At 43.4% G+C, this 12,313-nt stretch overlaps 1 protein-coding gene across 2 annotated transcripts in view; it reads left to right on the top strand.

Annotated features, from left to right (window-relative positions):
• The first annotated feature begins 1,156 nt into the window (after nucleotides 1–1,156).
• GC6 (golgin Putative 6) overlaps nucleotides 1,157–12,313 on the top strand; it is a 57,450-nt gene continuing 46,293 nt past the window's right edge. Inside the window, exons 1-2 of one of the 2 annotated variants that reach the window (XM_086772972.1) lie at nucleotides 1,157–1,472; nucleotides 2,594–2,649. In XM_086772972.1, coding sequence (XP_086629098.1) covers nucleotides 1,428–1,472; nucleotides 2,594–2,649 — 101 coding nt within the window. In that variant the 5' untranslated portion in view covers nucleotides 1,157–1,427. The remainder of the gene's footprint in view (nucleotides 1,473–2,593; nucleotides 2,650–12,313) is intronic. The other variant, XM_086772974.1, reaches the window with a different exon arrangement.

The raw sequence follows: 12,313 nt of genomic DNA, 5'->3' as shown, positions 1-12,313 counted from the left end.
AATGATAGTACCAACTCCACAAGAGGTAGATTCATCAGAGATGATGAAGAAGACAAGCTTTCAACACCACATAAGGGATCATATCCTAAATGGGCAAAGCAGATCTTGGATGGGAAAGCTTTGCCGATAATCACATAAGAGCCAACATAAGTTTGTAAATCTAAGAGAATAGAGGAGAAGAAGACAACCTCCACGCACATTGTCAATGTAGCCTTGATGGTTGAGACAATGAAAGTATAGATGGAAAATGAGAAGCTCTTCGATAAAGTCCAGGGTGCCCAAAGCAAGAGAAAGCCGAGAGAGAGAGATGGCTCCATTGCATCACATAAAGAGGAGAGAGAGAGAGAGAGAGAGTGAGGTGCGAAGAGCAACACGTAAAAGTAAGGGGAAAAAATAAAAAATTTCTATTTTGGAAGATCATGAAGATATTTGAAAGGCCAATATGATCAATTGTAGGAGGCATTGGTAGCGAGCCCAAAACAACAGTTGTCCATATTCAGTTTTGTGACTAGTGCATATTCAGTTTTGTGACTAGTGCTCATTAATTAATGCCACTAACGTGGCATTAAAGGGTAAAATACGCAATAAGTGCCCAACTCTCCCGTCTCCTCCCAACCCCGTCCTCCCCCAGCTCTCTCGCCAGCGCCCTCCCCCAACTCTCTCGTCATCCTTCCCTACACCCTCCCTCCAGTGCTTCTCAGTCTCTCCATGCGTGCTCACCTCTCTCTCCCCGTCTCTCTCTTCCTCTCTCCCCCCACCCTCGTTCTATCTCAAGAACACTACTCAAAAGGAGGAGGATAGGGAGCGCTAAAGCTCAAACAGACAAGGCAATTCCGAAGAAATATGTACCAGACTCCTCCTGGTAAACAAAACTATGCAAAGTGATCATGGTAGAATAAGCCTCTTTAGGGGTGCCATGGCTGCTATAGTGCATTTCCTTCGAACTCATCAGTTCACGAAGATGAAGGGCAAAAGAATTGATGATAATATGCAAACAAATGGAACAATGGATTCTCATTTGTCTCACGCGTCACCCTACGATGTCTCCACGTCTACCCTTACTAGGAGATTCCAGAGACGCATAGGCTAATACTTTTTATGGAAGATTTTGTGAAACCTTATAAATGCTAAGGAGCTTCTTGTCTTGTTATTGATTAATTAATGAGAAAAGAACGTTCTCGCACATAAGCCCATATGGTTTGCAAAAAAACACTTATTTACATAAATATCACATGGTGAAATTACACGAAACCCTTGTGTTGGTAAAATCACGGTGGCTACGATATATTCAGAAATCACTCCGAGGTCAAACCACAAAGCCAGCCCCTCAGACAGAAATAGATTTGGTGGGCAATCATTTCCCTAGGTCTTTGAGAACAGAAGATTGATAATTAGCCGAAGAAAGTTCTGCAAATTCAGAGTGAGCTATGGCGTTCAAGCTCGGGCCTATCAATTTTAACGCAGTAGCGCAGGTGGGTCTTCCTTTTTCTGCTTCAGATTTGCTTGCCCAATTTGTCAGAAGCAGCCCCTGGTTTTTCAGACTTAAGCGTTTTTCGAATGCATCTGAAAAACTAAAGCTACCCTTTGCCACAGGTATCATGAATTTGCATTAATAGATTTATTGCTGAAATTCAACATCCCTTTTATGTCTAAAATTTATTTATTATACCCCCCTTCCCCCAAACACCCCCCCCCCCCCTCCACCAAAACAAAAAAAGGGGTTTATTTAACTGACATCTTGAGTCTTACATCACATAGAATTGCATGAAAATGTTAATATAATGTCTATCATGAGTTTGGCATTTCATTAATCTGAAATTAAAATAATAGGTCCATGCCTTTTTCCTTTTTTTTTTTGGGTGATCCATGGAAGCTCGTCTAGGGTTTCTACTGGCTCCAGCACTGCAGGTATTTGCACTAGTTTTAGTAACGTATAGTATCCACTATGCAACTTTTAGTACTGAAAGCAAGCAGACATTGACACTCTGGGTGACGTGCTGGACTTCATCGGGCGGCAGGGTCTGCCCTTGGATGGAACTAAGTCCTTATGTCAGAATATCAGAGTAGGTGAGAGTTGTGCATTGCATTGTCAGCCCTTGCTGTGTTTTCTTGGTCAGTATCTCCATCTCAATGTTTCACATGAAATCAGGCTAGTTTAATATATGGGCAGGCATTGTAACTTGTCCTCTTCCATGATCCATCTTTGTGGGCCCGATGCACTCTGGTGGATGCTGTGTACCCAGGCTTGGGTGACAGGTCACTTGCACACAATCATGTGAACAGCGAGCTAGCAGTGGGTGAATGGTTGGGGGATGTGCCCAAGATCGGCAGACTTTGTTGGGCAGGGTCAGGTTTTTAATTGACCTCACTCGCCTTCACTTGAATTTGTGGTCCATTTCCTTCAATGAAGGAAGGATGGTCGCCTGAGATGTTAATCCATGAAAAGCTTTGATTGTCAACTTCATGAGATCTTTGCTATACTTTGAAGTAGGACTTTTGCAGTGCAATGAGTTGTTTGTTTTGGTGTTTCTTTAGGCTGTTGATCTGTCATCTTCATTGCAGTGTCTTACGGTGATATTGTGAATGGTGACAGGGAGTTGGTGGGCTGGTTTTTGGAAATAACGAGCAAACGTCTCAGGAAGATGACGGGTATGTGAGCTTCGTCAGGAGCATTGCTTCAAATTTGTTGCCTATGCAAAGCTCTGAAACTCTCTCATGTTTTTGTGTTCTGCTTATTATTTTTCATTAGAGCTCTATTTTTTGAAAGATCATCCAGTTGCTGAGAATGATAAGTAAGAGACATGCCTCGTGCATGCATCTTTGCTAGAGTGCCATCCCATTTGTCTAGAGGGTTTCGTTTCTTATGGCAGCTTGATATACAATTTTCTTTTTTTTCATGAGTAGATCCCTCTGTAATAGTATCTTGAGTGCCCAGCCGAAGGCGGCTTGGTCTCCTGCCCGAAGGCGTTACAATTATTGCCACAAACAGCCCACATGCCGCCGGGCAGCCCACGGGGATTTGAACTTGGGACCTCCCCCTCCCCCGTCACAAAACCATGCTGCTAGGCTACACACCCATGGGCGACGGCTTGATGATATACTTGCCAAAAAGCATCAGGTTTTTCTTTCTTGTATGCTTCGCATTCATGATCTGCTTGGAGCAGTGTGTGTGCACCTCAGAAAAGCATATTAGGTAGGCGATTTCTATCTATGCCTCATTTCAAGATTTTGCATACACTAGAAAGAAGGTAGTTGCATATGCTCTCTCTAAGGGGCCACAGGTACATGCAGTATATGTCACCTATTATTGATGAAGGATTCTTATCACTTGGACAGGAGTTTGCACTCATCTAGACAGCCACATCAGTAGGGGACTGTAGATCATCCTATTCCATAAGAAAGGGCTAACTTGTGGTGAAGAAACATAGCCACTCTCAAGAAGGAAGTTACAAAGGGGTGTCATGTGCCTCCTCATTGTGGACATGAAATGTAACATGCAGCTAACAACAGAATACTTAAGATGAGATTAATGCAATTAGTCATAGATTAATGCAAAGATGCTTGATAGACACAATAGACGAGAGAGATTTAACCTTATCTACTATATGCATTGATAGAATGTACTTCCAATGAATGGAAAGTAAATTCCTAGAATGAACCACTGTCTTGATGATGATGTGGATAATGCCTCTACTCACGATATGTCAGGGAGCCCATAGGTTTGCTGGCTATCCACTGGCTCCGAGCACATTCCTAAACTCTACATGAATGACTCCCAATCCCTTGCCCTGTATTATGGGCTGGTTGGTTGGCCTTTAGGATGCTTAGTACGTTGATCAAGAACCGCTTGGGTTCTTGGGGAATATACACAGTTTGTTCTTCCCAAACTAATTCCTAGATAGGAACAACCATATCGGAATCGCCTAATAGTGCATATTAGTTTGTTGACATGAAAGATAGGATGAACCACTATCTCTCGCAACATCACTTATCTTCCTTTCAATCCTAAATGGAGCGCAAATCTTGGAAGACAACCTTTACGATGCTTAGTATGTTGAGCGTATGATGTACGATCGTTTGTGGGAATTTGCCAGACATATTCCACCCACATTGACAGGTTCTTCAACCTCTCGGTAGCTCCCATAGATCTGCTCAAGGGTGTCAAAACTCGTAGGCAGCGCATCCACATGACTCCGCATGGACTGTAGGCTTTCAAGGACTTCAAGGTTGCGAATGGTCATAGTTGTTTACATGTCTTGTAAGCTGATTCCTGCAAAGAGGAATTACTGGGTCTACGATTGGGATCTCCTTGGTGTGATCTTGGTCTTGAAGCGTTGGAAACATTTCCTATATGGGCGCGATTTTGAGATTCGCATACTGAATCATTAGGCTTTGCATTGGCTTCAGACAATGCTAAGTGCGCAATGGAGTGACTTGACTGGCAACACTACTGGAGCCAGATCTTCGAGCAATTCAGTGGCATGATTGAGTATCTTCCAGGTAAGGCCAACCCAGTGGCCGATGCATTAAGCAGGAAAGGAATCATTTCCTACACCTAGTCCACATGGATGGAGCTCATTGGTACATGACTACATGAGATGAAGCACAAGAACGTGGATTGCGATGAATTCAGTACTGACTGGGAACACAGTTACCAGGAGTTTTAGAAATGCCTGATTTGAAACGGGTTTTAGAAACGTTTCAGAAGTTTCATATTTTTTTGAAACGGCAAAAAAAAGTTTTAAACAAAAATGCATATATATATATATATATATATGTATGTATGTAGTACAAGAAATAAGTGGTCAGGCCTTACTACTTAGCCTATTTCAGCAAGCAGAATACTTGAAAAACACGACTCATGAGAAACACATTGGATTCATTATTATTCAATGTAAACGGTGATTCAATGCTGGAAAACAATACCCATATTCATCTCTCTAGAATCCACATTTCATACATGATACTGGGCAGCCAAGAGTCTGGTACTTCACTTGACACAATGATAAAAAGCATCATAATAAAGATAAATCATGATGACTCCCAAGAGTCATGACAATCACACAATGTCCCACAGTCCACCAAATCCAAAAAAAAGTACATAGATAAATGACTCAAGGCTCATGACTCATGAGAGTTTAAGACTCAATCCTCTTGCCCATCATCCTCATCAACCTCTCCATCACGCTCATCCTCACTCTCACTACTAGTACCACTGGCTAAGTCATCCTCAAATGCCTCATCCTCATGATATGCAGGTGTTGCACTGGTACTAGCAAGTGCCTGGGATCGTGTACCATGAGAAGCTGTAAATCCTCATACAACATGGAATAGATCTCTCTCTCCTCTTGAGGGCTGTCGGGGATCTCCTTGCACTTTGTGATATCAATCTTGTCAGGATTGACTTGGCGAGGCTCGATGGGGTTGCCTTTCTGCTCTATCAATTGGAAGTTGCAATGACATAACACAAGCCTCTCCAATTGTGCAGTTGAGAGCCTATTCCTCTTCTTAGTGTGGAAAAGTACCCATGTACTCCAGTTTCTCTCACAAGGTCCTGAACTATAGTCTTGTGAGAGAACTCTCATGGCAATGTGTCTTTGCAAATAAAAATCAACACCATTCATCATTGAATAGAAGTATAAGACTGTCAATATTCTTAGAAAAGTTATACTTAGTAACTTGTTACTTACCAAGTTTGGAGTACCAATGCCGTATTTCTCCCACCAAGACATAGGCTCCAATTGTGTGTCCCTCAGTTGTGCTGTTGGCTGTCCAAACATGTGGCTACTGTTCCGATATATGAGAAGCTCATCCTCTAGCTTTCTCATGAGCTGCACTTCACCATTCAGTAGCCTGGAAACGTAAGAGCTCCATCCTGCTTGTAGCTCTTGAGTCTTCACTCAAGTACTGCTCCTCACTTCTCCAAAGAGGATGCAAAATGTGTGCAACTTCGTGGATTGGCCTATGAAACCAATCCCAGCCTTGGTTTCATATCTCCCTAATATCTTGAACTCTACATATGAGTTCAAAGTTGCAAGTGGAAAAACAAAAAGTAAGCAATGAACGTATACTTTAATCTTATAAGTTCTATGATCTATCTAACTTCAAGAGAAAGAATAAGAGTTATACCTCTCAGGAGACAATAATGCACAAGCATTGAGGGCTTCTCCAATCTTGTCCATGGACTCATAGAGGAGCCCAATGGTACTCCCCTCCATTTCTGTGAGTCGAAGGACACTATACATGGGATTGAGTGTCTTGACAAGTGTCTGTGCATCATTCCCCCAAATCTCCCTCATGACCATACGAGCAAATGAAACTGACTTTGGTGCATCTTTGTCATCGGATGTTGTCCACTCATGACATACCACTATGCGCATTAGGCCATGGTGCACCCTCACAAGCCTCTCCACCACAATGAATATGTAGGCAAAGCGGAGCTCAAGATCAGAATTGGCTCTATACATGCTCAGCACTTTTGGCCTCTTGGTGACAAAGTTCATCATACTAGAGGCTACAGAAAAAATGTTTCTCACTCAATCTAGCTTTCCCACATCTTCTATCATCAAATCAAGGCTATGTGCAGCACAAGGTGTGGTATCAGAACCATTGCAAGGCTAAGGTCCACAAGGAGGAGAAGGCATAGATCAAGGAGGAGAGGAGAAGATCAAGCTCATCAAAAGAGGGAGCTCCAAGAACCAATTTGCGTTTTTTTATGGACCACCCTGTATTCGGACCAACTTTCGACCTCGTTCTGATCTGATTTGAATTCTGCATTCTTCTAAGAAGTCATAGAGCAACTCGCAAGCTTTCTAACACTTCAATCGGATCCTAATTTCGAGTTGTGAGCAGAAAGTTATGATCAAAACGGTGATCTGCTGTTTTGCAGTTTTTTCACAGGCCGAATTCTCAAAGTTGCGTTTTGTCTTGGCGTCTCCTTCTTTTCTCTAGACAACCAACTTTTGGTGGTGTTTGGTAAGGTCATTCTCAATTTTCCTTACCTATTCTCTCTCTTGGTTCAAGTATTGCTCTACTCTACAAAGTGAAGCTTGTTCCTTGCTCAAGTGAAACCCCACACCATTTCAACCTCAATCCCTTATCATCATGGTAAGCATCCTTGGCAAAGCATGCACAAGCCAAGGAGGAGCATGAAGCCATGTTTCAAAGAGGTTATGGACATGTACATCATGGTGGGGATGTGCCGATTGAAGTCCATGAAGAGTCATGGAAGAGGCAATCATCATATGAAGCCTATGTACAAGGGAGGAGTGTATGGAGCTCTTCACCAATTGGTAAATGCATGGGTAAAGTCGTGGTTGTCTCTATCTCTTGGTTCTTTTCCCATTCTTGTAATTGAAGCATCAGCTTGGAAGCTTATCCTTATTGTAAATCCACTTGAGCATCATTCATTCAATGTGCATAGAAGCTCTCTAGATTGTAAAGGAGTAGACACTGCCCTTAGCACTCCCAAAAGGAGGCAAGCGGTAAGACCCTCCTATTTCCATCAAACCCATGATTTTGTATCTCATTGCCATGCGGGTGTGGGATGCCCTCATTGCCAATGGAGGAGGTGTTGCTATCCTTGTAAGAGGAATGCCCTCATGGCCAAAGGAGGAGGTGATGCTACCCTCACCGATTGGAGGAGATGTGCAAAGAGGAATGGGGAGAAGAGATGCAAGAACCATGTTGACATATGCTCATGGAGATCCATTTGTAATCTACTCAAGCATGGGTGGCAGCCATGTGTTGGTCATGGTGTGAGAGTGCCCAAGGTAGCAAGTATGTGGGAGGCATGTATGCAAGCATGTCTCATATGGCAAATGGCATGTATGGTTGAAGCATGTCAAGCGAAGGACAAGCACGCTCGAAGCTGTCTTCATTCTTGGAAATTGGGTGGAATCATCTTCATCCAATCATCTCCTGTAATGAAGGGAGAGAAGCATGCATGACCATGAATAGTACTTGAAGACATACTATAACTCGATCTCTTTTGTAAAAGCCTACATTTATAAAGGCTACCTAATTCCATTGAAGAGGGGTCTATTGTTTTGATCTTGTATTGTATCCAATGCTATACCATGCTCCATGAGGCATAGTCCCATGGTAGGCATTGAAGGGGGGTGTTGAAAATGAAGCAATACATGTATGTGGGATGAGAGAAGGTGTGTGTGCGTGTGAACAAGCACTAAGGCTTGCATGTAACGAGGAAACCCTAATTAGGGTTGTGGTGATACCCTAGCCACTATATAAAGGGGAGGTAACCCTAACACACCATTGTGTGGGGTAAGCCATTGCTTTGGCTGAAATCTAAGATCATTATTCTTGTATCCAAACTTGAGTTCTCTCTCTTTCTCCACTTGCTCTTTCATGGTATTATTGCTCTCACACACACTAGCACAATGGTGGTAATCATCTCCCTCATCTATGGTGATGATCATGTGTTGGTCGTGCTCAACATCTCCTTGCTACCATAGCTTCCGTTGCAAGCTTGCTCTTTGTTTGGTTGCCATTGTCAATCCTTTGACACCTCTCTCCCCAGTTGGCTAACAAAATGAGCTGCACATTAGTGTCATATCATTTGGATGTGGACGGGTTCACACCTGGTCTCCGCACCCACATATCTTAGAAGGCACAACAGTTTGCCTTTAAAATGGGGATTCCCCCTCATGAAGGAGGCACCTTTTTTCTCATCATTTCTTTCCATTTTAAATCAATAAAATGAGATATTTCATCTCTCCTCTCTCCTAATTCAAGTCTAGTTCCAAAAAGTAAGCTAAACTGACCCAAAAATGGTCAAAAATTGACCAAACTGATCTGGAAAATTCTAGAATCAGTTTGCTTGGTTTGAGGCTCACTTTTTCGTATAAATAGAAGCCTCCTCCTTTGTAAAAGCTTAATAGTGTTTATGCATTGTTACTCTACTCCTCCCGAGAGCCAAAAACATTGAATTCACTTGATAATTCACTTGTTTTTTACTAATTCCTCTACAAAGAATTGGTGTCCACTCAGCCTTTGTAGTTCAAAAGGCCTCATTCCAATGAGATTTCATTGTCTCGCCTTTTGTGTGACATAATCTTAGGAATCCAATGGTTTCATCAATATGAGCCTATTCCTGATTGGGGGCAAGACACTTTTACTATCTGTAAAGGCTTTCCTGAGCCCGTCATGATTCGTAGGGATAGAAGCATTCTTGGCATTCCATTGATTTCTTATTTCCAGGCCCAACGAGCTATCCGCAAGGGAGCGGAAAGAGCACTACTTTATGTTCGTGCTCAGACAGCCTCTACCTCATCGGTGGCAGCTATCTCATCTTCAGTCCCACAGATAGTAGACCTCTTGTCTAGATATCATGATATTATGCTTAGGGACGATCTCCCGCCCAGTCTCCCCTCATCTCGTCTTGAGGACCATCATATTGATTTGGTCCCTGGATCAGAACCTCCTAGTAGGTTTCCCTATCGTCTTTCCAAGACTTTAGAGGGCGAGCTAGAAAAGCAGTTATGTGAGCTCCTCTGAGCCGGATTCGTTCGGCCTTCTTCCTCACGATTCGTTGCACCCATCCTATTTGTCCAAAAGGACAAGTCTGTACGACTTTGTGTAGACTACAGGGCATTGAATAAACTCACCATTAGAATAAGTTTCCTATGCCAAGGATTGAGTACATTTTGGAGCGTTTAGACGGTGCAAATTTTTTCACTAAGATCGACCTCAAGAGTGGTTACCATCAAGTTTGCATTTTCGAAGATGACATTCCAAAAACACCTTTTCGGATAGAGCGTGGTCACTACGAATTCGTAGTCATGCCTTGTGGGCTTACCAATGCACCCACAATCTTCAATAAAATGATGTCCAGGATTTTCGCAGTCCTCATTGGTAAGTGTGTTTTCATATTTCTTGATGACATACTTGTCTTCTCAGCCACTGTGGAGCAGCATGAGAAAGATGTGGAGAAAGTCTTGCAACTTTTGTGAGATAATGGACTCTACATAAACGCCAAAAGTCTATCTTCGGCGTTAAAGAGGTTCAATACTTGGGCTATATCATCGGTTTCGATGGGATTTGATTGGACCCCTCTAAAGGTTCAAGAGACCTTGCAAGGATTGGGACATCCCTCAGACCGCCCAAGAGATCCGTTCTTTCGTAGGTCTTTGCCAAGCCTACAGCACCCATGTTCACAAGTTTTCCAGCGTTGCAGCACCTCTCACCGACTTGCTCAAGGGGGTGAAGACTCGTTGACAAAAAATCTCAATCGTAGGCAAGGCGCTTGATGCATTCCGTGCACTCGAGAAAGCTGCCTCAGAAGCGCTTGTTTTGAAGTTAGCATCTTTGGGATGAACCTTTTGAGGTCATTACCGATGCCAACACTGTAGCCGTAGGTGCAGTTCTCTAGCAGGACAACAGACCCGTAGCCTACTATAGTCGAAAGTTGAATGTCGCCGAAAAGAATTATTCGGTTTATGACAAAGAGCTTTTGGGTGTGATCACAACGCTCAAACATTGGAAGCCTTTTCTTTATGGACAGATTTTCACAGTCAAAACAGACCACCAAGTACTGAAGTGGCTTCAAACCATGCCTAGTGCCCAATGGAGTGAAGCCAAATGGCTCTTCCAACAATTTGGAGGCATGATCGAGTACATTCCTGGTAACCATAATCCAGTCGCAGATGCTCGTAGTCGAAAGGCCAGCATCCAAGCACTGCAGGAGTCTACCATTCTCGAAATCATGGGGAAAGACTTAGATAGCATGAAAGACTAGTATGTCGACTCCCTTGAGTTTGGTACTCAATACAATTTGGTCCTCACCGCTGAGCCTGGCCATTACTCAGTGCAAAATGGTTGGTTGTTCTACAAGAATCGTCTCTGTGTCATTCGGGAAAAGCGAGCAGCTCTTCTCCACGATGCCCATGACTCCTTAGTTGGAGGACATCGTGGTATCAATAGTATCCTCGAGAAATTGGAACGGTCCTTTTATTGGCCAAAAATGAGGCGTGATGTATATTTACATGTTCAAGCCTGTAAGATTTGTCAAAAAGTTGAGGTTCCACATACAAAGAAGGCCGGGTTATTTCAACCTTTGCCTATCCCTTACGGACCTTTCATCGACATTTCTATGGACTTTGTAGAGCCTCTACCAGCATCCATCGGATCCCGTAACACTCAGTGTTTTACCATTGTGGATCGCTTCAGTAAGTTCTGCATGCTCATCCCATGCATGCATACGGCCATAACTGAGAACGTAGTCCGCCTTTTTCTCAAGCATTGGTACCCCATTTGTGGTTTGCCTAGCACCATTACATTAGACAAGGATTCCAAGTTTACCTCGCATTTCTGGAGGGCATTGTTCGAGAACTTTGGAACCAAGTCAGAGTTGTCTAGTGCATTCCATCCACCACAGATAGAAATTTATAACCAGTTGGCCTTTGATGTTCTCGAGTCATATTTTCATGACCAGTAGTCCAAATGGAAATATTATCTTGGTCCAAGCCATCTTGAACGATACTCATTCATCCAGTGTTGGATGGACTCCGTATGAGGCAGCCTTTGGTCGCCGTTTCTCTTCTCTTTTGACGAGAATGGTGTCTCCATCCCTCGAGGCTAACAAAATGTCGGAAGCATTTTATGAAATCATTGAGTCAGTTAAAGACCACTTGACCAAAGCCGAGGAAGCTTATAGTAGCAGATAGGCAAATAAGTCTAGATGAGATGTCCACTTCAAGGAAGGGGATTGGGTCTATCTACGCATCATGAAACAAAGATTGAAACAAGTGGGCAAACGTTGTCCCAAGCTTTCTTTTTGTAGTTTTGGACCTTTTCCAACAGTTAAAAAGATAAGTGATGTCTCCATGAAGTTAAAGTTGCCTAACAGTTGGATGATGCATGATGTTTTCCATGTTTCTTGGCTAAAATCGTATGTTGGACCAAAAGTGTTTGATGTTTCAGCAGTGTGCCCAGGGACTCATTGATCTTAGCTCTTTTCTACACGCTGCAGCTTTGACACGACTGGGAGAGATTCGCGAGCGGGAGCAACGGCTGAGACGCAGCCTTGCTTCGCTACAGCGCCTTCAGGAGCAGCAGCCTGCATGTGAGTGGGTGGCGTCCCAGCTGAGCCAGGCACGCCAGGAGGTTAGAGAGGCAGAGGAGCAGAGACATGAGTTTTACTATCGTCGTCAGGCCTCTCAGTGGACGCAGCTTGGTGATAGAGTGACTGGGGAGTTTTTTGAGATCACTGGACCCCGTCATGCGCGAGCAAGGGTTCGCCAGCTTGGTAGACCGGATGGATCGATAGCTACTGAGCTCGGGGAGATCAGAGCCA

Source organism: Cibotium barometz, chromosome 33 (genome assembly GCF_041138505.1).
Source record: "Cibotium barometz isolate CiBa-2024 chromosome 33, ASM4113850v1, whole genome shotgun sequence".
Taxonomy (NCBI): domain Eukaryota; kingdom Viridiplantae; phylum Streptophyta; class Polypodiopsida; order Cyatheales; family Cibotiaceae; genus Cibotium; species Cibotium barometz.
The sequence above is the reverse complement of the archived record's forward strand: the minus strand, read 5'-3'. Positions and strand labels throughout refer to the sequence as shown.